Raw genomic sequence first — 24,349 nt, forward strand, 5'->3', positions numbered from 1 at the left:
GCCACTTTCCGAACATTACAGGTGCAAAATGGCGATGGTAATCCCAGCTCGCAATCAAATGGCTTCACAATTTTTAGAGTTACCCAAAAGGACTTCAAGCTTGATGGTTTGATTTTTAGAAATTTTTTGTTTGGGAAGAAATTTGGCTTTTTCGATTTTTTTTTGTTTGAAAAAAAAAGTATTTTGGAATTTTTCGTTTTCTCTCGATTTTAAAAAAAATCTAGCTTTTTCGAAAAAATAGCTTGAATTATATTTTAGATTTTCCAGTGAATCAAAGAAAAAATTCGCTGAGAAATTGTGAAAAATTATTTTTCAAAAATTGAGAAATTTATGAAAACATTGAAATTTTTGAAAAATAACTAAAAATTTTGCTATTTTTCTTTTTTACAGAAGAAATTTGTTTTATACGAAAAGATGCGCGCCTTTAAAGAGTACAGTAAAGAGTACTGTAAAACTGCTGTAAGAGTACTGTGTACTTTAAAGAGTAATATAGTACTCATCAACATGAAAAAAATTGTAACAATTTTTGAACTCAAATTTTTTTTCCGATTTTTTAATTTTTCGTAATTTCGACAAAATTCGATAAGACAATATAAAATTTAAAAAAATTTTTTTGGAATTTTTCGAAATCATATTTTCAGAAAATCGAAAAAACCGCCACCCTTGTTAGAATTACAAAAAATTGCAATTTTTCGACACAAAAAAATAAATTTCAGGCTCCAACAATGGTTCTTCAAGGACACGGAGGAGAGATTTACACGTCCCAATTCAGTTCGGATGGAAGTTTTCTTGCTAGTGCCGGATATGATCAACAGGTTTTTTGAAATTTGACGTTTTTTACATCAAGAATACGGTACCCAGGTCTCGACACGACTGGTGCTTTGTAAAATGCGAAATGGTGTGTGCCTTTAAAAAGTACTGTAGTTTTCAACTTTTGTTGCTGTGGAGTTTTTTTTAAATAAAAATTAAACTAAGAGCTTTTATTGTTATATTTGACTTTCCTGATAAATAAATATATTTCTTTTCGTAAAAATTATAAAAATTCGATGAGAATTCCGCAGCAACAAAAGTTTGAAACTACAGTACTCTTCAAAGGCGCACACCTTGTCGTGTCGAGACCTGGTACCGTACTTTTGACGTAAAAATCGCTTCCGTGTAGCAATAGAATAGCGTTTCACTGAAATTACACTTATTTTTCATTCAGATCTTCCTGTGGAATGTGTTTGGCGAATGTGAGAATTTTGCAGTTCTCAAAGGGCACAAAGGAGCCATTATGGAAGTGAAATTCAACGCGGATTCGAGGTTTCTTTTCTATTTTTATTTTTCTGATTTTCAGCGTCCAAAATAAATCCCGAGGTTTTATTTTCCGTCAGTTTTCGGTACAATTTTCATGAAAATTTGGAGATTTTTTCGCGTTTTGGACGCGGAATTAAAATAGATTTTATTGAAAAATCCATCCAAATACCCAAAAAAACTTTTCCAAAATTTCAGTCATCTTGTATCTGCTGGAACCGATAAAACCGTTCGTGTCTGGGATATGGAAACCGGTTCGTGTATTCGAAACTTCAAATCTCATACCGATATTGTCAATTCGGTTGATGTGAATCGTCGAGGTCCTCAAATGATTTGCTCAGCGTCGGATGATGGAACTGTCATGGTATAAAGATCTTAGTTGACACGAAAATCGGATTTTTCCAAATAAAAATACATTTAAAAGAAATTGAAAACTTCCAATTTTAAAATTTTTCTCAACTTTTTTTGATACAAAAAATATATATTTTAGCCACAAAAAAACGAAGGATTCTAGAATTTATATTGTGAAAGGAAATTTAAAAATGACTTCTTTTTTTGAAAAATTTGAAGTTTGAAAGACGTTTGAGCAAAAAAATTTCGCAAAATATTTCGTTGATATTTTTTGAGCCATATTCAATAACAGAAATTAGGTGCTTGGAAAGTTTTAGATTTTTCAAAATTTTCAGTAAGAGTTTTGGTAAATTGTCAAAATGCGAAATATGTTGTAACCCTAAGTACAGTTTTCAAATAATAATTAATATTAACATAAAATAGTTCTCGTTAAAAAAATTTTTATCGACTTTAAAAAATTACGATAGGCGACAACTAAGTAATTGCCACTTTTTTAACAGAAATAAAATATTTCTAAATAATTATTGGAAATATTTACAATGTTTTTATGCAATTTAAATCGAGCTTTAATAATAAAAAAAGTGAAATGAAACTGTCAAATTAAATTATTCGAAAATCCTGAAATACACTCTTATAATTGTGCAATTAAAAATCTTAAATACCACTTTTAAAATTCCATAATAAATTTTAAGTTTTTTTTTTCATTGAAACGAATATTTTCAGGTTCACGATATGCGGAGCAAGGAAGCGGCGAAAAAGTTTATCTGCAAATACCAACAGACGGCTGTCACGTTCAACGATGCCGCGGATAATGTTATTTGTGGAGGAATTGACAATCAGATTAAGGTTTTTTTTTTTGAAAATTTTAACACAAGGGTCTTCACAAGAAATTCAAACCCTGAACCCATGAAAATGCGGTTTTTTCATTTAAAAAAAATTTATAAAAGTTGTTTGAATGTAGAAAATAAATTTGGAAGATTTTTGAAAAACTGTGTACTGAATAGCCGCTGAAATTTTTGTGGTGACCGAGTTTAACGAAATAATGACGTCACATTTGAAAGTTCCGAAAAAGTGCAAACATAAAGACTATTGTAGAATTACGACTATAGTCATTACTACAATAACCCTAATAGATTCCATTTGGCTCTTTTCCATTCATTTGCCCTCCAAGACCAATTCTAGTAAAACGAAAGTGGAAAGGAAATGAAAAATCTGTCGCTCAATCCTTTTTCATCCAATTAATACATGGATGACGAATTTCCGGTTATTTAAGAAATATTTTGAAGAAGAAGGTTTCTGGAACTAATTGAGAATTGGTTTTGCAAATTTGTAATAAATTCACTTTTTAAGATTTTTTGAAATTTTAGGAAATTTAGAAATTTTAGAAATTTCTTTAAATTCAAAAGTTTAGAATTCTTAAAATTTTTTATATCAGAAATATTTTTAAATATTTGGAATTTTGGAAATTTTAGAAATATATAATATTTTTGAAATTCACAACTTTTGGTAATCTACACATTTTCAGAAATATGACAATTTTAGCATTTTTTGTTCAAATTCCGCAAAAACTGGGTTTTTTTTAAAATTTAATGTTTTTAATGTTCTCCATTCCAGAGTACGAAATTTCCCAAAATTCCAAATTTTCAGGTCTGGGACATGCTCCGAAATGACGTCAGATATGTGCTCTCCGGACACCGCGATACGATCACTTCTCTTTCTGTCAGTCATAATGGAAACTTTTTGCTTTCCAACTCGATGGATTGTTCTTGTATGTATTACTACAGGAATAAAAGATAATTGGAAAAATTGAAAAAAAAATTTAAGAAAACTGGCAAAAATTGAAGATTTTCTCAAATTTAGTTTGTGAGAAAACGAAAATGGAAGAGAAAAATTTTTTCAAAAAAAAAGAAAAATGCCAAAAATCTGAGCTATTTTTCGAAATTTTCCAAAATAATTTTTTTTGAAAGTTTTGAAAAATAGTTAAAATTTTGGCATTTTTCTTCTTTTTTATAATACAATTATATTATCTTGAATGTTTTTTCTCATAGAAAAAATTTGAAAAATTAAAAAACATTGAGAAAAAAAATTAATTAAATTTTTCAGTGATGAGTTGGGATATTCGACCATTTGTTCCTGCTCAGAGGCTCGTTGCCAGATATCAAGGAGCTTCGCATAATTTTGAAAAGGTTTATTTTTTGAAATTCCTATATATTTTTTCCAAATTTATGTTTCCAGAATCTTTTGAAATGCGGCTGGTCTCCACGCGACAACTACATCACCGCCGGCTCTGCGGATCGTTTCGTCTATGTTTGGAATGCAAAATCGCGTGCATGTGTCTATAAACTTCCTGGACATCTTGGTTCCGTCAACTGCACTGCTCTTCATCCAACTCAACAGATTCGTGAGTTTTTTTTTGATATTTTCAAAATGGTTAAAACTATGAAACTATTGGAAAAATATGGAAAAATTATCTCTTCCAATGCAGTGTGTCGATTTACGCAGCTCGTGTAGCTCCCCGAGGAAGAGTGAGAATTTATTTTCAAAAAGTTATAAAGTATTTTGACTAAACTACTTGTAAACCTGAAAAATTCGAACTTTTTCAAAAAAATTAAATTTTCGATTTTTTTTTTGGAATTTTTTTTAATTTACAAAAAAAACATAAATGGCCTGGAATTCTAGGAATTTTTTTTTCAAATAATCTGAAATTCTAGATTTTTTTTTGAAAAATCGAAAAATAATTCTCAGAAAAAAAACTAATAATTTCAAAATTTTGTTTATGTTGATGAGAAAAAACTAAAATATAAATTTCTGCTAATTTTTAAAAATTCGATTTTTTTTGAAAAATAGGAAAAAAAATGTTTTTAATCGAAAAAATATTTTTTAAAAATTAATAAATGACCGGAAATTATTGGAAATTGGAATTTTTCAAATAAAAATCGAGCAAAAATTTTTAAAAATTCAAAAAAATCGTACATTTTCCTAATTTTTCGATTTTCAAGAAAAAAACGAAAATTGCGAAGTATTTTAGCCAAAAGCAGTGAAATCCTAACCAAAAAAATCATAGTACACTTCTCCTCGTGGAGTACACACGCTGCGTAAATCGACACATGACCGTGTTACAGGTTTTAGAACTAGGTCACGGCCATACCTTCATTTTCTAAAGCCCTTGAAAAATTCAAATTTGCACCCGAGAACAATGTGTTTACGGTTATTCTCGCATAAAATGTTTTTTTTTCTTCCCCAGAACTTTTCCCTTTTGTCGGCTGGTGAGAAATGTTTATCTGACGCGTGTTTCCAAGGTCATATCAAGTCGTAAACTTCTCAAATTTCTGAGTTACGGTGTCTTTTGCTCTGTTTATTTTGGAAGCGGGGGGAGACTATTTGAAGAAGTATAGGTTATTGAGGAAGGAAGCTGGAAAATCTGTCAATTACAATTGCTGGTCTTCTCTGAGCACTTTAGAATTTGAAATGTCTTAAATTTCATTTTCTACATCGTTTGAAGAAATCTGTAGGACTTGGCACTGGGACTGAGATCGTAGCGAGACCCACTCAGAAAATCAGCAAGTACCTTTGAACCGACTTATTTGAAACATTGTGGAACTTTACAGAAAAATACTCTGTAATCCGACTATTTTAGAAGCGTAACTACCAAAAATTTAGATAATCGAGCCCGTGCACTTGTGACGTCACTCCTCTTCCACCTAAATCGGCCAACTTGGTGTGAAAGTTTAGTGAATTAATCAGGAATCTATTTCAAGTATACACCTTCTACTCGAATTCAGCTTTCTTCTCAGTGGGACGTCATGACCACCTGTCTGCCATTAAATTTGTGTTTCTGGGAAGAGGATTTGTCAATCTCCACTCTCTCTATCTCCCTCGATACAGTGTGGATATTCTACTCCTCTTCGTAATACAACGCACAAATCAATGTATTTGCTGTGCTGTATGGTGAGCAGATGTATTCCCGCCAAATCGATACGTGTGACGTCACTATTATGCGGCTAATTGTTTCTGTCGAATGACTTTATTTGCCATTGTTTTTTAAATAACGATTTCAATTTCATCTCATTTTATTTCATTTTATGCCTAGCAAAAGCGAATCTTCATACCCAGAGAATCCATTTTGCAATTACTCATCTCTTCCGAATAACCTGTCAAGTTATTGCGTAACTGTCATGTGGCACGCGGATAAGTCAAAGAATTTGTTGCACAACTCGGATGCACCTGTTACTATGACAGACTCGCTTCTTCTTGCTTTCAAATTTCTATCTACAGATTTCCTTAATATATTCTAGGTGATGATAACCAAAGGCTAATCTTTACATACTCTTTACATACTGTGAATAGACTGTCGATTATTGTGATAGGTCCTAATTTATTCAAGTATTCTTTTGTTCGGGTCTTGTACATTTGAATGGACATACACACCCCAATTTACATGCACAAATTCGGTTTCTTTATAGCATACCGAGTTGCGCAGTTCTCCCTCATTAGCTCCGAACATTGTAGATTTTATCAGCCGTGTGTGGTTATCAGACAGCTGGCTGCATGATATCAGCACCGCACTCTCTTTCGTGGTTATTATCATGAAGAGAATGTCCATAGGGACTTGGAAAGTTCATGTTCATCACGTGAAATACATTTCCGTAGCTTTCTGAAACATAGACAGACAAGTCAAAAAGTTCCGTCGTCTTATAGCTTTTCATTTGAGATTCTCTGGAATTGAAAACTATGCTTTTTAATTTCGTGAGAAAGCGTCTGAGCAACGTTGTTTATTCGCTGACTCCTTTGTTTCAGCATTTGGCATGTTATCGAATAAAGTTCATGTTTGTTATTTAATCTAATGGATATTGTTCCAAATTCCCTCTCCTAACATCTTTTGATGTTTTTTTTTGTTTCGAAGTGCCCTACACTATGACAGCTGTTACGAGGGCGCCGCTCCGTTCCATCTGTCGTTCTTGCAGTTGTGTTTCTGATGTTGCTGTAGTCATGACACCAGCTTGTTCAATTTGAGCCCCATGTTCTAATAGTTGTCGCTCCGTCCGACCCTATTACTCCCACTCGTTGTCATTTCCTTTCTCAACGAGACCCTACTACTCTTGGAATCGTGTGTGTGCCAACCCGTCGAGATTGATGTCTCCGCCCCTCTCAATATGAACACGGACGGTGCTGCTTTTTTATCGAGAAGGACAGGGCGCCATTTTTTACTTCATACACACCCATGTCCGTCCCCTTCTTCGCCATTCTTCTCGGTCCGTCCTCTTCGTCGTGTCTTTCTCTCACTCTCTCTCGCTCCCTATCTCTAATGATGCTCTCTATCCGATAGTGCTCTTTGTGAATTTTCATATGCGACGTGTTCTTTCGAATAAGCGCACTGCATTCATACGTTCATTGCAAATATTATTAACCCTATCATATTCACTTTTCCATATAGCTGGAATTATGTTAAAATCTATATTCTCTGAAAATGCTTTCCAAATGCATAAAACCTTTTGTCTCGGAAAGTTAGTCCGAGCATTATCACCTGTCGTGAGTTTCTTGTCGTATATATCTACATCTCTGATTCCCGAGACAGGTGCAATTATAACGAGATAAAATCTCGTGTACATTATCTCAGAACATTCTAGAACTTCTTATTTCTCCGTGATGTGTATAGCAACTTAATTAGTACGCTTTCAGCTCTTTTGCAGGTAATTACTTCATTCTCAAGCCAATCGACAAATTTTTATTCATCTACAATATTATGGCATATTCAGCTTTTTCGGGAATCAGCTGCTGCTCTGCTTATTCACTATTAACTTATGAAATCAACTTTTAAAAATGGGAACCAATATATCTATGCACAAACACACACACATACAATTGACATTTAAATAAGATGTATGTGTTCCGCTGTACTCGACGCCAATAAATTGGAAAGAAAGCCGTCACAACGTCATCCATTTATTGCTCTTCTCGGCGAGCAATTATATTGGGTTAAATTTGGATTCGTTTTCCAAAAGCTTTCCCCTTTCAGTTTAAATCATGTTTTAAAGAAACGAACGATGTCGGAAGTCCTTCTAGTCCTTCCGGTGACGTCATTTTAAATTAATCATGGTGGTGAGCAACTGCGGATGTCAATTTTTCTTCGATTTAATAAAACAAACGTTTTTTGTGTAATTTAATCATGAATCAGTAAGTTTAGTGTAACACTAAGAATGCACTTTTGTCTCATCAACGAGCAAATATATTCACGACACTTCTTTCAACACATGGAATCTATGAATCATCATCATCATGCACGTGACTGTTTTGAAACACAATTTCATTTTTCCATCTCAACAGCAACAACAACAGTCATCATCCAAAAGCTATTTCTATTCTAATTCAATACCGGCGTGATTCAATGATTTTCCCACAAATCGAGTGTATTGTCTTCGCATTTTATTGCCAGAGTTATTAAAGGGAAAAGTTTAGTCCACCTAGACATACATCAAATATTGGTCCTTTCTAGAATTTTACGAGCGTTTCTGTTTTTCGGGTCACCAAGCTAACGAGAGTGCATCGCTTTCCATCGTTCCTTTTTTCTCAATTTTACGCTCTTGCGTCTCATTTTTCATTTTGATAGCTATCCAAACTGCCATATGAACCATTCACGGTCACCACATACCCTCGGTTGTTAATTAGACTCTTCGCGGTTCTTGAAGTCGAAGTTTAGTTTTTGTCGCTCTATCAACTCTGCGGATCTCTCAGCGGGAAGTCCAACCAGTTGCTAATCTACGCATAAGGGCAGTATGACCTTGAGAATGCCATTTCTCACCTTCCTCACTCCATCGGTTCTTATGGCGCCGTTGATTCCTCCTCTGCTCTCCCAGTCGTCGCCCTCTCATTACACCATTTATCGATTGGTGTATTTCGAAATTAACAGCTGCGTCGGGGATGAAAACTCTGCTGAATAGCGTGATCGCTGGGGAGAGTGCAGAATGGTGGAAACTCTGTTGTTTCTCGAGACTCCACACTATCTTGCCGCTCAATCACCTCCTGACCTTTGTGTAATATTTCTTCATGTGGTGCACCCTAATTTCCCCTTGAAGACCGAATCGAGATCGCTTCGAGATTGAAACAGGAGGATCCATTCATTATTTTTTTCATTGAAAGAACTTCGTTCAGTAGTAAGCTCTCAGACAATTCAAAAAAGTCATTCTGAACTTTTCAAGTTCGCATATGTGATTATATATTAAGCTACAAGCAAGCTGTATTCCTTTCTGCTTATTATATGAAATGTATATTTGAGAAAAGTAGTTCTAGTTACCTATATATATATATATATATATGTATACACACATATATATATATATATCTCGGTATCACTTGTTGTCAATAAGATTGTTTATTCCAACTACTAATTTGCTCCCATAGGAAAACAAAAAAAATTGGATTCTTTGTGAAGTATACAGCCTAACACCGCTACATCTATTCGGCCGTTGTCACTAATATGAAATTGGTAATGTAATAGACGTGGTGGTGCGTGAAAGTTTACCTCTTTCTTCTCCGCTCTTACTCGTTCTCTAGCCATGTCGCTAACTATGGATAACAAATGCTCTCGTTGGAAATATATCACCGTAGTTACTACTACTACTACTACACTCGATGAATTATATTATTACGGCGCGGTCTTCTCTATTTGCTAAAGATCGATGATGAAGCAGTTTTTTTTTGGAGGAATGCGTGCTCAGCTGCTACGTTTCTGTTGTTTCGATTTGTAATACGCAACAATTTGTTGTAATCGATAAAATTGCACTACTATATATCAATTGTGATAATTTAATTCCAAAAGCTTCAAAGTTGTATATCATCATACAAACTTTGTTGCCACTTTCTAGAAATCTCTTGATTCGACAACTTCCAAAGATTTTAACATTTATTTCCCAAATGTACATTTACGTATGTATTTACTAAGTTGTTGAAAAATACAACAATGCCTCTCTGATAAGACTCAAAAACGTGCAGAAACGTTGATAAGCAGTGTAATTCTCCAATGTTTCTCAAATACTTTTTTTCACCATCTGTATGTTTATACTTTTAATTTCCCCTCTTCATGAAAATTTATCCAGAAAAAATTAAAATTTATCAAAAATTTTGTGCAAGGCATGAACATGACATTTCAAAAAAAAAATCAAATATACATACATCATTAAAAATTATTTAAAATTTATTTTGACTCGGAAAGGAAGTCATTTGTAATCTCCAAACCAAACATTTTTCAGTTCTCTCTGCTGGAAGCGACAAGACCATTTTCCTCGGAGAACTCGACCTGGAGGATTATTAAACTTTTTAAAATTTCAAACAATCAGATTCTGACGTCTTCATTTTTATTTTACATCCTATTTTTATCACCTTTATTGTTGTTACTTGTTTCTGTTTCTTTCATTTCCTTTCATAATAAGAATCTATTCTTCTTACGCTCATCGTTCTACACCCACATATCGTCTAGAATCTTACATTTCCGATCTATGAGCACAATATTCAGATAATCTTTTTTTTTCTTTTATTCCCTTTTTTCATTTACTGAAAACTTTTTTCAGTACTCATCGCATTAACTTACAACATTTCAGACATGACCAGTAGTGAAGATAATAATCCGTCGACGTCAGAGTCCCCAAAATGGCCGATTGGGTCATTTTTCGACAGGGTTAGATAACTTTATTATTTTTGTTGAATTTTATGTATCTTTTCAAATTGAACATAGTTTTTATTCAGCTTCAAAATATGTCAGATAATGAGACATGGAATATAGTTTATGGTGTCGATTCAACTTCGGAAACAGAGACAAAAGGATTTTCCTGGCGAGTTAAGGAAGAAATCAAACTTATTGGATTAAAGTGAGCAAAGAAATGGAAAGATTTTAAATTCATTTTTATTATTTCAGAATTACAAATAGTACAAAGAATAAGACATTCATAGCCAAGGGAATGGTAGATTATATATCAGATTTTCTTCACAAAGCGACACGTAGTCTATGCCAATTTGATCATCGATTTTTCCCATCTGAATGGGTATCTTACTATCTATTTTGCAAGTAATTTTTCTTAAATGAAAGTTGAAATTTTCCAGATATTACCAGAAAACTGCTGTGCTCAGCATTATTATTCGAGAGAACAACCCGAGGGAAAGCATACAATGATTGTGGTCATTCGATTGTATCAAATTCAGAGTTCGTAGATTTTTTCTCGTGTAGAATTTATCTAATTTAACATTTAAACTTCAGTTTGTTTAAAGCGAACCAAGGAATCGAAAATTGGAAGTGGCCTACCAAGAAAACTAGAGGAAGATTCTAATATTTCTGAATTCCACAATGCTCATAGATTCTATCGAAGTTTTTTGGAAGCTGCTGTTGAGTGAGTTACCTATTTATTACGGGACCACCGAGTTCGGAGATTGCGTACTGTACAACATATTAGACGAGCAAAATATTTCGTAGCGAAAACTATAGTAATTCTTTAAATGACTACTGTAGCGATGGAAACGAATTTATGTTCGAACTGTGGCAGCGGTATCAAATTATTTTTTTTTTCATTTTTGTGTTTTCTTTTAATATTTTATCAATTAAAACCAGCGCTACAGTAGTAATTTAAAGAGCTACTGTAGTTTTCGCTTCGAGATATTTTGCGCATAAAATATGTTGCACAATACGAATTCTCAGCATTTACCGTAATAGCACATCTTCGTTTAGTAATGAGATGTATGTTTGATAATTTGTAGTTTATGCCAAAAGGAAGTGTCGTCAGAAAACTTTATTATCAATAATAGCAAGCGACTAGATAATTGGGTGTCAGAAACGGATGTTTACTCGCTACACCATGTCTATGAACTTTCAATATTCAGATATCTATACGGCTATAATATCATGTGGGAAATTGATGGCGGAGGACGATTGGAAGACGAAATTAATTGGTATAATCAACATAATCCTTCTCGCACAGTTGGTCCCAATGATATGAATGGAGAAAATGAAATCCCAGCAGATAAATCTTCTAGAATGGGTAAAAGATCTTCGAAAATTCCAAAAATCAAAAAGTCTAAAAAGTCAAAGCATCACAAGAAGAAGAAAAGAAAGAGTAGGAGTGAAGATACTTCTGGCAACAGTTCACCTACCGTAATCGCAACAGATGGCTCTTCTCCCGAGTCAGAGGATCTTTCTGTGTTTCAACTGCTTAAAAAGATCGGAACAACTGTCAACTTTCAACAGATTAAGCAAGCTATGGAGGTTGTACAACAAGGAAGAAAGAGACTCTCTGAGAATGATCCAATTTCTGAAGATGACTCAAAACGATTACGCACTCAAAAATCTGCTTTTTGCATTAGATCAACGATTCCTTGTGATCCAAGACTTGAATCTAAAACATATCTCGAAATGTTAGAAAACGAGAGGATTAAAGAAGCAGCTAGAAAACGGTCGAAAAGCGTCGGTGAGTAATTTTATTTGTTTTTCAGAATTCACCTATTAAAGGTGGAGTAGAGCCAATCGGGATTTGGTTTAAATATAATAATGATTCAAAATGACGGAATATCATAATAAAACATTCCAAAAATTTTTAGATGTTTCATAATTTCCGGTCAAAGTTTTATCAAATTGCCTAACTATAAATTTTGAAAAGTATGAGGCTTTAAGGAAATCCAAAGTAATTTCGCATGTTCCGACCTCTACAATGTTTTAATACGATTTATTAAAACAAAATTACAGTATAAAAAATGTAGGAAAACAATTTATTTAGTCGACTTCCAAAATTATTATTGGCAAAAACTGAGTAATTGTCACCTTTTGACATTAAATAAAAAAATTTCAAAATTTTTTAAAAGTTTTATTTTGATATATTCGGCCATTTTGGCACTATAAAAGTAGGTTTTAACAATTTTCCCACTGGCGCTACTCCACTTTTGACAATATCTTGTAAATGTATCAATTTCAGATGATATTGAGCATGTGGCAGATACTGTTACTGATTCGTCAATTGAACTTGAAATCGAACGAATTCAAACATTTGAAGAAGAGCCTCGTCCAATCTCAATTTTCAACAATCCACGATTGAACTCTGGAGATGAAGATTCTACTAGAAATTCACCTTCCAGTGTTATTTCTCCACCAACTTCCGTTTTTACAATGTCCCCAATTCATGAAGCACACTCTCAGGTTACATACGACAGTATTGCTCCACTGGAAAGTCCTGCTATCGACTCTGATGACGATTTTGACTTTTTCCCATCTTTGGTCGAGACAAGCTCGCGACCAGCGTCTTCCGAATTGAAAGACACGGAAGAGTGCTTGGACAATTCTCAGAGCATGGAAAAATATGGATATATTGATTCTGAAAATAATTATCTTGAAATGGAACAAGAAGATACATCGAATTCAGAAGAAGATCAGCTCGAAATTGCTGATTCACCATCTTCTACAATCTCATCTGCACATGGAAGTTATGATACAGATCTTATCGATATAGAGGACAGCTCAGCTCATGAAACGATCCTACCAGATCAGGAAAAAGAAGAAGATGCTGAAATAATTTCAACCACTCAAAACTTTAGTCAAGTCCTTCATGTTGCTGAGACTACAACACCAGGTAAATTTATAGCTTCCATAATCCATAATGAGTGGCTAAAACTCAGTGCATTAAGATATATCAGCTAGTTTCAGAATTCTGCTAATTTTTTTATTTTAATTATTCCCTTTCTCAAATTGTACTAAACATCGATAATAATTAATAAGTATTCTTAATTAATATTTACGGTGAGCTTTGTTGTTAAATTTTGAAATTGATTCACTTGGGGGTGGACGGCAAATTACCGGTTTTCCGATTTGCCGGAAGTTTTGGTTTTCGGCAAATTGCCGGTTTTCCGATTTGCCGGAAGTTTTGGTTTTCGGCAAATTGCCGGTTTTCCGATTCGCCGAAAGTTTAAATATTCGGCAAATTGTCGGTTTTTCGATTTGACGGAAATTTTAATATGGGCAGATTGCCGATTTTCCGGAAAAAAATCGTTTGCCGCCCATCCCTGGTTCAACTGTTGAATTTGAATTTTATTTAAAAATTGATGTAATGTTTGTTTTGTTCAGATCACGTTGAAGAAGTTTCTTTGAAGGCTACAAACAATGTACCGGAACGAGCTCCATTCACTATGTACTCTACAAAGAATCAGTTAGAACATCTCTCAACTCCCGAATACCCAACTGCAAGACGGATTTCTCTTCAATTCAAGCCACTGAAGATTTCGAATCAAAAACCTGATATTTTCAAACAGTATCACTTGCCAACAATGAAAGAACTTGAGCATCTTCCGAAGCAGTTGCGGTATATGAGTAGATCAAATAAAACTGATAACAGATATTGGTTTGATGTCGGTACTGTGAAGAATGACTTTAAACGGAAACTTTTCGGAGACTATTACCGCGATTGGATGCGTTCCGGCCATTTTATGAGACATAAAGTGAATAGTGTATGTTCACAATTGGATGCAAATTGTCCTTACTTCATTCTAAAGGAAGAAACAAGAGATAGGTATAATAGCTTTGGTTTTGGAATTTTGAATTTTCTAAGATCTATTTTCAGCCCAGCACTGATGCTCCAAATTGAAGAACTTCGCGATAAGCCTATTCCACTGGAACTACTGAGCAAAATGGTTTGCATCAGAATGAATGCCAGATTTTTTATCGATTATTTCGACCAAGTTTCTTGTTTAACTCCAGCCTGCTGGGTAAGTTGAATTTTTGTTTTTTTTTAACTTGAAAAATATTACGGGAACACGAAATTCTGAGAATACGTATTGTGCAACACATCTGACGCGCAAATTATCTTGTAGCGGGAACTACAGTAATTCTTTAAATTACTACTGTAGCACTGGTCCCACTTTTGAGTTGTTTTTGTCACGATTTATTGACGATTTCTAAAGTATCGTCGAAATGACAACAACCAACGAAAAAATAAATATCGAAAATAAATTCGTTTCTAAAGTCCAGTTAGTAAATCGTTCCCGTAAATTGCCACCAGCGCTACAGTAGTCATTTAAAGAATTGCTGCGGTTTTCGCTACGATATACTTTGCGCGTCAGATCTATTGCACAATACGCATTCTCAGAATTAAGTGTTTCCGTAATATCTTGGAAATTAAAAATTAAATATGATTTTTTTTCAGGCCAACATAGATTTAAATAAACTTGGCGACTTCACAAGTTCTGATGACGAAGTTGCAGACATTGGAAAAAGCTTTCTTGCAACATTATCCGATCTTCCAGATATGCCAACTGAAGTGGTTATGACTATTAAGAAGAACTCCCACATTTTATACAAAAAAATTATGAGTGACTTAGTGAGAACCATGTTCATTTTGAAATTGGATAGTGATGGCAAACCACATTTCTTCTATGATGGTGCATTTGACATAAAGCCGAAGGTTAGACGATCTCCACCATCTCCATCAAATAGTGAGATCTCATTGTAATTTCTATATAATTTATTCATAACTTTATGCATTTTCTTCTGTTTTTTGTTGCAATTTCTTTCCCTTCCACCGGTTCGCTTCCCTGTTTCTATGATCCTCCCTTACCCTTGAATAATCTCCTTTCAATGTTTTTCTTGTTTTTGTTTTACTTGTGTTTTGATTTTTGAGCTCAAAGTTTTCAAATGTAAATATTTATATACTACATCATCTTTAGAACAACCCGGTCACAAAACAAATAGCACAATATTATGAAAATTTAAATTAAAATTAGCTGTGAGGTGCACAGATCGGTGAATGGGGTTAATGCGATATGGGAGGAGAAGTAGAATATTGCTGCAATTGCCAACGGGAACGGCAATGCTGGAAGTGCAGTTTGAGATAATGTGACAATTGGCAGAGTAATTGTCAAACCAACAAGATTGGATACGAAGCACGCGACGACAGTTGGAAGTGGGCACGTCTGAAATGCTTAGAATTTGAATTGCCAGAAATTTTCAATTTGGGTAATTTGCCGGAAATTATCATTTTCGGCGAATTGCGGGTTTGCCGAAAAATTTCAATTCCGGCAAAGTGTCGATTTGCTGATTTGGTGGAATTTTCATTTTTAGCAAATTGCCGATTTGCCGGAAAATTTCAATTCCGGCAAAGTGCCGATTTGCCGGAAATGTTTTAAAAAAGTTTAATGGATTTTCTGTAAAATTCAAAAATTATCTTTAATTGGGTAAATTACGACAGAAAACTACACGAAAAGTGTAAAAAAAATCAAACTTTTAAAATTTTTAAAAACCCATTCAAACTCACTTGAACAGTATTTCCCAACATCAGTGAATAAAATACAAAATCTCCCATTCCTAACCGAATTGTTCCTTCAACTTCTCGTACTTCTCCTGAAAAAAATAATTTTTAAAAATTATTCTAGATATACATTTCACTAACTAATCTGTCTGGGAATCACTGGAGGCCTCAAAAGTGAATCAGATTCCAAAAGCCTTGAACTCGATGAATTGTTGAATTCAGTTAGCGGGGTACTGTTTGATCGTGTTGTGTCAGGGGAATCCACTTCATTCACGTATGAACTTGCTGAAATTATTGAGTTTTTCAAAAAAAAAAATGAAACGACACTTTAAAGGTACACGCTGATTTTTCTGAGTGGGTCTTGCCACTAGGGATGTGGATTTTTTAAAGTTTTTTATGAGACCGGGTACCGTAGTTTTAGCTTTAATTGTTTTTTTATATTTTGGGCTTTTATTGTGTAGCTTACAATTGTATAAAATAGCTGGAAATTTGTCGTCTCCGCGTCGATTCGCAGTTTCCACGAGCATTTTTAATGGTCCACACGGTGTCAGAACAGCAACAATATCCCAAAATGAAATCGCTGTTAATGCCATCCAAACAGTCCAGTCGGGAAGAATATTGAGAATAAAAATTGCAGTTAGACCTGCGAGCATAATAAGATAAAATTGATGAAGTCGTCGATGGGATTTCCAGTGGAGACATGTTATTCCAAGACCACCGAATTGGAGAATAAGGAAGAAAAATGTTGGTACAGATACTGGAATTGATTGGGCTTCAGCTATTCTTTGGAAATGGAAAACTGAGTAAACCAGCAGAATTCCAATGCTGTTGGCTAATACGTATACTTTTATGGCCTGAAAAATTCAAAAATTAAAATAAAAAGTCCTTAAACATTAAGTTATTACCTTATAAAACTTCATCTGATAACAAAAAACTCCCAAACTAGTCGTCAAAATCAAAAATCCAATCAAATACAAAGTGATTGTCCCGCTATCCGCGGTATCGTATGAATGGAACAGTCCGTATACTCTGAAATTGCAAATTTTAGAAATTTTAAGATTTTTAATATTAAAACTAACACTTTAGATTGTTCTTGTTGTTCTGGCTGGCTGAGTTTCACATTTATCGCGACGAACAACATGCAAATTGCAACAGGATAGAGAACTCCTGTTATGGTTTTCCCGGAGTACACTCTTTTTGTTCTTGGCATTCTGAAAAATTTAATTTTAGTCAACAATACATTTTGATTCGTTAGAAAATTACTGGAAAAAAGAATTGAATAAAAAAGAAAAAATTTTAAAGTGAGAGTTACTGTAGTTTTTAAAGGAGCATAGCTAAATTGTCACTTGTGGTCCCGCATAGAACAAACTACAGTAGCGAATTTTACATTTATTGATTTTTTATCTTATTTTTTCTTTTGCTTTTAAAAGCTTTATCTCGTTTCAAACAACGTTTTTGGTTTTTCTTTTTTATAAAAAAAAGTTTTTTACAACTCTTCACAAAATGAAAATATTGCTTTAAGAATTCAATCATGGAAAACAAATCCAATCAAAAAATCTGTTCCAGTATGGTTTTTTAATCAAAAAACCTCAAATATTTATTTATTCCAGTTTACATTTTCTTTGCAATCATGTCTAGAAAGTGTGTGGTTTTGAAGGTTACTGTGAGGGGTGCAACTGTGCTCCACCGCACCGCCCAAACCACCTATTTTCAAACAAATGCATGTCCTTTTTTGTGCCAAATATTTCTTCCCTATATATTCTACTCGATTTATGTACTGAAAAACGTCATTTTTTGTATTTTCTCACTTATTTTCATCTGGATTCATGCAATTTCATTATCTTTCAGGTCGGCTTCCGTTTCATAATGCATTCTCAACAGCGCCCGAATCCCCAGATGAATAGGCACCCCTATGGGGTAAGAATTGTCAATTTTCTACAACTAACATTATCGGTCTTTGATATATTTAAATATTTTAATTTTAGACACCAGGAAGTGCTCCACAAATGCGACGCCCGGGAGGTTTTGCTGGTCAGCCGCCACAAATGCATGGGCCTCGAATGGTTGCACCGCCGGCTGCTCCATTGCCGAAAAAGAAGAAGTATGCGGATAAATGTATTCATCCAAAGGTTTTAATTTATTTATTTTGACGGAAATGTGAAATTTAAATATTCAGATTCGCGAGCTTGAGCCAGACGCAGAAAACTACATGGCACTCCTGGCCTCTGAGCAGAAGCTTGATTCAACGCTCTCTCGAAAGAAGTTGGATATTCAAGAAGCTCTGAAACGCCCGAGTAAAGTCAAGAAGCGTCTTCGTATTTACATTTCTCACACTTTTATCGAAGAGAAGCAACCGGAGAAAGATACTGATGAAGCTTCTCTCCCGATGTGGGAACTTCGTGTTGAAGGACGGCTTCTCGATGAGCAGCCACCGGCTCCTGCCATTCCAGGCCAAAGACCAGTTCCGAAAAGAAAATTTAGTTCATTTTTCAAGTCTCTGGTTATTGAGCTTGACAAAGAAATGTACGGACCGGATCAGCATCTTGTTGAGTGGCATCGCACACCACAAACCAACGAAACTGATGGATTCCAAGTGAAACGAGCCGGCGATCGTCCTGTCAAGTGCAGAATCCTCTTGCTGCTCGACAATCATCCAGCGAAATTCAAGCTTCATCCACGGCTTGCCAAAGTTCTCGGAATTGCTACAGAAACTCGTCCGAAGATTATCGAAGCTCTCTGGCAGTACATCAAAACTCATGGACTTCAAGATCCTCAAGAACGGGACATTATCAATTGTGATACATTTTTGAGTCAATGTTTCGGAGTGAATAGAATGAGATTTATGGAAGTGCCAAACAAATTGCATCAACTACTTCAACAAACTGATCCATTGGAGTTCAATCATATAATTCAACGACCAAAAGAAGGGCAGGAACAAGTATCAACTTGCTACGACATTGATGTTGAGATGGAAGATCCAGTGAAACAGTTTATGCATACTTTCGTTCATAGTCCAGGACTTGCCAATGATATTCAAACTCTTGATCAAAAGTGTTATGATATTATCGAACAGATCAACGAACTGAAGACTCGCCGCGATTTCTACGCAAGATTCTACACCGAACCCGCAGAATTCATCAAAAGCTGGGTGATGAGCCAGAATTCGGACCTGAAGACTATGAACGAGCTGAGCGGGGATCTTGAGGCAGAACGATTCGCTGAATCCTACGTGAGACCTGAAACAGAGGAAGGAGTTCAAAGGTATTTGCCGTTTTTTTTCGGTTTTTTTCAAAGTAAAATGTTTTCTTTCAGATACATGTTCCAAAAGGTGAACCAGAAGCGACACGAGTTGGAGCAAAGTCTTGGTGTTCGATCAAATTAAATTTTTTTTTCAAATAATCTATAAGGTCTCAAAAACTCACTTAAATTTTGATGTTTCTAAAATTGCAAGTTATTGATTTATTCATTTATTTATTCTTCATTCATTCATGTACAAAAAATACGCTCTTTGTTAAATGAATTTCACGTGACCTCTCTATAAACATCGTATTTAAATGCTCAGGGATGGGGGTTGAGATTATTAATTACTATTTCTTTGAATTTGAATTGCGATGGATTCCGATGAAGAGATTCTGTCTTCGTATTCTAGTTTGACTGTGACTTCAAGGTAATTTTTTTTGGTTGGAAAGTCTGAAATATAATTTTTATATTTAATATCAGAAATGAGACGACTATTTCCACAAGAGATTCTGCCAGCAACGCGATGCCCGTTGTCGTTGTTGATGATGAGATTTTTGAGGATGCCAGCAGTGATATTAGTATTTTGTTCGTTTGGGAATTCTTTGCTCAGTTTTCAAAAATCCCTCGATTTTTAGAACAAAACGCCAAGAATCATCGTCAATTCATTTGGATAGATCCAAAATGCGAAAAGCTGTTCATCAGGATCTGTGCACACACGATCAGAAGATCTTGGAGCCCTTGTTTCTGAGAAAGTGTGAACCGCATCGAGTCCGACAGGGCACAGCGCCGCCTAATGTTATTCCGATTCAAAAAGTGGAAAACGTGGAGGCTAATAAGGTTTGTGATGATGAGTTGTTGTGCCACGTGGAATTTGAAATCGAGATGCACCCGCGCTCGACGGTCAAATGAAAACGATCCGCCCCCAAACGTTGGGTCTCGTTAGGAACTGCTGGCAAAACTGTAAATTCAAATGTTTCTTTTACATTCGACGTGAAAAATTTAACGAAAAATCCTTGAAAATTGGTGAAACGAATTGAAAATGTTTAAATTATGGCCAATACCTAACGAGACCCAACGTTTTGGGGGCGGAGCGTTTTTATTTGGCCATAGAGCGCGCGCCCCTATAATAAAAACCAATTGATTTTTCAGAAATTCACTGGCCATTCTGCACTTCTCGTCAGTCTCAACACCCCGACCTACTGTGTCCGCTACCTGGCCGCCAATGCAGTTCACACTCCGAAAAATGTGCTGATCTTCGCTTCACCACTGTCCTATGTGCGATTTGTTGCTCGCCCCGATCCACAGAGAACAAATGTAATCGTTTCGGAAATTAAAAAAATGTAGACCTAATTTTTTTTCCAGCAATCAGTTTTCGAAGATCCATCTGAAACGGTTCGGCTTATGATGGCTCCTGACGTGGCAAAAGTCGCTCAGAAAATGCTTCCCAAATGGCAAACTGTCACTTTCACATTGGCATTCGGAAAGCATGTGGCTGTGAAGTACCGGATCATTGAAGTTCGCAAGCAACCTGTCACCTACGTCAAAGCTAAAGCTGATCGTGTGAAGCGCGTGTCGACAAGTACTCTTTACCGTACCGAGCCAGTGCAGGTGAGTTGTGTGAATTCTAATTTCAAGGGTTTACAATTTTATATTTTAGAGAGTCGACTATTGGCGCAGTTTCAAGTCAAATGAGCTGAAGCTCTCGACTGTTGAGAAGAATGATCCGCAAATAGTGAAACGTGTGTTTCTCGAGCAACAAAGTTTGAATTGGGACCCTTCTGGAGTTATTGGGACTGAGAAAGAGCATCATCACAAGACGATCGTTAAATCGAAGAAAATTAAGACTGGAGAGGAATTGAATCTGATGTGGCAGCGAACTGATTTTCATTAATACTATTTCTGTTGTATAATTAGTTTTTCTTAGAATGAAAGTGTTTATAATTGAACAAATCGTAAAATTCTAGTGTTTTACTAATACCCATAAATAACATTTCCACTGGATATGTATATAAGTGAACTGGTAAGAAAGGATATGGAAGTTTGCAAGTTGCATTAAATGTTGTCGGAGGGATAAAGGATGTGTCGCTTCCCGCATTTATGATCCCAACACTTTAACGTGGGGTAACCCTGAAAAAAAAACACTATAATTTGTTTAATTCGTAACAAAACTTACTGGACAGAGAGATATATTGGGAAGTTTCCGCTGCCAAAATGGTGCAGTGACTGTTTTTCTGAAAGAAAATTGAGTTAATTCTCATAGTCTTCGACTGGCATCAATTACTTTTCAAGTTTTCGCACAACTCCATCATGAGCGAATGGGCAAATCTGTGGGGCAATACAATGCCCGTATTTGTGTAAAATGCATTCTTGATTCGACGATGATGGTACAGTCACAAAGAGTTTTAAGGTAGGACTGCTGTTGCTGGATGTAGATTTTTGCAGGGTTTTCTGAAAGAAATTCTTGATAACGGCGAAGTAAAATCGAGAAATAATTGTTTTACCTCGGTTGGTGATATTATTTTTTCTCTTTGTTGATGATTTTCCGAAGATGAAACATGTTTATCGCTGTTATCATCAGGCTCCGATATTACCCAACGTCTTTTAGTGGTTGATGGCTGGCTGTCTGTAATTTCAACATTTAAAGCACTGATTTTTCTAAGAATTGATTACCATCTATAAATATTTGATCGGACGATGGACTGGCACCCGGTGATTGTGAAGAATCTGTTATTATTTCTGTTGGAGCACATCGAACTTTTCGATTTAGAACGTACTTACTTCCTGAAAAATCTGTATTAGCTTATTATTAAAAAACTTGCAACAAACTGTCATATTCGTTTCTAGATGGTTGCGATGCATCGCTTCCGGCATATATTTCAGCGTCCGCGTAATCACTCTGCTTCTTTTCCGGAAAAGTGTGATATTTATCATCAATTTTTTCGCTTGGAATTTTCAGCTTGTTCTGTAATTTTATATTATAAGGAAAACGGACAAAACGTGAGGTTTTTACCCTTAGCAGCAAGTTTTTCTTGTTAATTTCCTCTCGAAAATCAATCCATGATTGCAGTGTTTGCTCAGAAACTGAATTAATTATAGATTCTTGCATTGCTCTGTTCTCCGGGTCGGTCGAGCTTCCCAATTCGTGTGGGCCCAGGTTCCATGATTTTGGCGGATTTCTCGTTCGAGAATAACTATGTGAATTATCTGAACAATTTCAATAATTATTTTTTTGTATTTTTCAAGAGTAGTCTTAAAGAACTCACTTGTGGAATAGTAGTGAAAGCCGTGATGATACATCGGAATTAGAGAAAAAAAATTATACGTTATAAACAAAACTGAATGAATAGAAAAGCTTAAAGGGCGCGCACGTGGTTATTTGAAAGCGAAATGCCATCGACAAAAATCTCCCGTAAATCGACAGGGACTAGTTTTCCGAAATGGCGAAACCTAGTCCCCGAGTGAAAAATTGGCGCATATTCAAAAAATTTTAAATCTAACAATTGATAAGACGTCTTAAAACAACATTTTGCTTACTCGAGAATCTATTAGAACCTTAATGTCAAAATTGATGAACATTTTCATGAGCTGTCTACAACTTGAGGTGTCCATCAACATTGAGAAACGGACACATGCCCGTTGGGACTGCTCATAATTCTCCTCTAACTGCATTTTTCCCTTCCCCATCAACAATTGCCCATCATTTTCTTATTTCACAACATATTCTTGCATCCGAATTTGCATTGGTTGTTACAATTATTCGTATATTCCTATAGGTCTTCCAATATTTCACATTTTTCGCATACTAGATCCTTTTATCTGCACCTACAGTAATTTTAAAGGCGCGTACACGAAAATTTTCAAAAATTCATGACGCGCGGCGACACCTTTCTGCATAAACGAGACACCCTTGAAACGGGAAGAAAAACAATAAACAGTATAAGAAAAAAACAGCAGATTTTGAATTTGTAAAATCCAAATTAAAAGTAATAATTGTTTTAAACTATAAAATTTAGAATTTGAGGTCAATTAAAATAACGTATGTGGGCTTTACCCAACAATTATAATTGTTGTTATTGCTATAAACATAACTATTATTATTATTACAACGTTCATTCTTTTCCTTTCCACTCTAACGAATTTGTACTTTACCTAACCGTCAGCGGTGTCTCCTCAAACCACCGATTACATTATATCGAATCTCCGTAAAGTTTCAGAAAAAGTGAGAGACGCAGAGATGCAGAAAAGATAGATAAAATTACTTTCTGGATTCGGATGGTTCTTTTTTTGAAATATTTTCATTATTAATGTTTATACATATATTTGTTATCTATACAAGTTTCCTATTTTTGGTATCTTCCAAACTAACATTGATATTACGCAGAAGCGAAACGTTTTTGCGCCAAAACTACGGTATCTGGTCTCGAAGCGGCATTTTTTGTTAAATACAAAGGAGTGTGCGCCTTTAAAGAGTACTGTAGTTTCAAACTCTCGTTGGTGCGGGGGTTTGCATCGATTTTTGGAAATATTTTTTTCGAACTGAAATAAATTGTTTTAAGAAATCGTGAGAAAAACGATAAAAAATCGACTAAAATCCAACACCAACAAAAGTTCGAAACTACAGTACTATTTAAAAGCACATATTTTTTTGCATTTAACAAAAACAATTGTCGTTTCAAGACCGGATACCGTAGTTTTCTTTGCGTCTGGGTAATATTGCACTTTTCTCATTTTATTTTCAATTTCTAACATTTTCAGACGCGTTTTCCGCTCAAGTCATTCCCTCGAAAGGTTTTTTTCAAATCATCAACAGTTTGTTAAATGTCAATTGAGTTCCTCTTGTCTTCTCATCCCGGTTTCATATTCATCCACTACATCATCATTCCCAGTCATTTTCTGTTGTTCCGCGCGTCATCCGCATCGCTTTTCGAGACGTCCGCGCCCTTTTCTTCCACTTTAATATCCTCTTCAATTCTTCTTCTTCTACGTCTTCTCGATGGCAATTAGACACGGACCTGTCCACTTGCAACCAACCGACCATCCAATTATTATGAATCTCTGTGTCCGATTCTTCCGTCTTCTTTTTTTCCTCCTCTACTCAAACGCCATCTTCTTATTCAAACAAGAAACCCTCTTTTTTGTTTTGATTTCCAGTTTCAAGACATACTAAGTTTTCTAACAAACTCTTAAGACTTAGTCCA

At 35.1% G+C, this 24,349-nt stretch overlaps 6 protein-coding genes and 1 non-coding gene across 8 annotated transcripts; 4 read left to right on the forward strand and 3 right to left on the reverse strand.

The window, feature by feature from the left end:
• Positions 1–21: 21 nt before the first annotated feature.
• On the forward strand, positions 22–10,084 carry snrp-40.2 (WD_REPEATS_REGION domain-containing protein). The gene is made up of 9 exons (NM_058924.6): positions 22–106; positions 717–815; positions 1,205–1,302; positions 1,492–1,657; positions 2,368–2,490; positions 3,292–3,412; positions 3,748–3,830; positions 3,880–4,045; positions 9,891–10,084. Exons 1-9 carry the CDS (start codon positions 29–31, stop codon positions 9,950–9,952), a joined length of 996 nt encoding a protein of 331 aa, NP_491325.1. The 5' UTR covers positions 22–28; the 3' UTR covers positions 9,953–10,084.
• Positions 10,085–10,238: 154 nt separating this feature from the next.
• On the forward strand, positions 10,239–15,343 carry C18E3.3 (ULP_PROTEASE domain-containing protein). The gene is made up of 10 exons (NM_058926.8): positions 10,239–10,315; positions 10,384–10,505; positions 10,553–10,679; positions 10,738–10,837; positions 10,892–11,021; positions 11,509–12,092; positions 12,594–13,244; positions 13,736–14,177; positions 14,229–14,373; positions 14,811–15,343. The coding sequence occupies exons 1-10, from the start codon at positions 10,241–10,243 to the stop codon at positions 15,114–15,116; spliced, it is 2,682 nt and encodes an 893-aa protein (NP_491327.1). The 5' UTR covers positions 10,239–10,240; the 3' UTR covers positions 15,117–15,343.
• Positions 15,296–17,122, reverse strand: hop-1 (Presenilin hop-1). Its single transcript, NM_058927.2, has 6 exons — positions 16,991–17,122; positions 16,817–16,940; positions 16,378–16,765; positions 16,053–16,196; positions 15,918–16,003; positions 15,296–15,576 (listed from the first exon to the last, which is right to left on the reverse strand). Exons 1-6 carry the CDS (start codon positions 17,119–17,121, stop codon positions 15,373–15,375), a joined length of 1,077 nt encoding a protein of 358 aa, NP_491328.1. The 5' UTR covers position 17,122; the 3' UTR covers positions 15,296–15,372.
• Positions 17,123–17,759: 637 nt separating this feature from the next.
• swsn-2.2 (SWI/SNF chromatin-remodeling accessory subunit 2) lies at positions 17,760–19,448 on the forward strand. The gene is made up of 4 exons (NM_058928.8): positions 17,760–17,828; positions 17,897–18,040; positions 18,088–19,172; positions 19,224–19,448. The coding sequence occupies exons 1-4, from the start codon at positions 17,778–17,780 to the stop codon at positions 19,291–19,293; spliced, it is 1,350 nt and encodes a 449-aa protein (NP_491329.2). The 5' UTR covers positions 17,760–17,777; the 3' UTR covers positions 19,294–19,448.
• On the reverse strand, positions 19,442–19,566 carry C18E3.10. The gene has a single exon (NR_050053.1). It is a non-coding gene; the product is annotated as an Unclassified non-coding RNA C18E3.10 (non-coding RNA).
• On the forward strand, positions 19,513–21,098 carry C18E3.1 (MSP domain-containing protein). Its single transcript, NM_058929.3, has 6 exons — positions 19,513–19,578; positions 19,632–19,736; positions 19,787–19,988; positions 20,301–20,465; positions 20,514–20,759; positions 20,809–21,098. Exons 1-6 carry the CDS (start codon positions 19,523–19,525, stop codon positions 21,040–21,042), a joined length of 1,008 nt encoding a protein of 335 aa, NP_491330.1. The 5' UTR covers positions 19,513–19,522; the 3' UTR covers positions 21,043–21,098.
• melo-2 (C3H1-type domain-containing protein) lies at positions 21,072–22,549 on the reverse strand. 2 transcript variants are annotated; one of them, NM_058930.9, is made up of 8 exons: positions 22,415–22,549; positions 22,162–22,355; positions 21,978–22,113; positions 21,822–21,932; positions 21,653–21,774; positions 21,433–21,599; positions 21,325–21,382; positions 21,072–21,278 (listed from the first exon to the last, which is right to left on the reverse strand). In NM_058930.9, the coding sequence occupies exons 1-8, from the start codon at positions 22,446–22,448 to the stop codon at positions 21,204–21,206; spliced, it is 897 nt and encodes a 298-aa protein (NP_491331.1). In that variant the 5' UTR covers positions 22,449–22,549; the 3' UTR covers positions 21,072–21,203. The 2 variants fall into 2 exon arrangements, with proteins under 2 accessions (NP_491331.1, NP_001122422.1); NM_001128950.5 differs by having other exon boundaries at positions 21,433–21,611; positions 22,415–22,529.
• Positions 22,550–24,349: the final 1,800 nt, after the last annotated feature.

This window comes from Caenorhabditis elegans, chromosome I (assembly GCF_000002985.6).
Source record: "Caenorhabditis elegans chromosome I".
In the NCBI taxonomy this organism is placed as follows: Eukaryota; Metazoa; Nematoda; class Chromadorea; order Rhabditida; family Rhabditidae; genus Caenorhabditis; species Caenorhabditis elegans.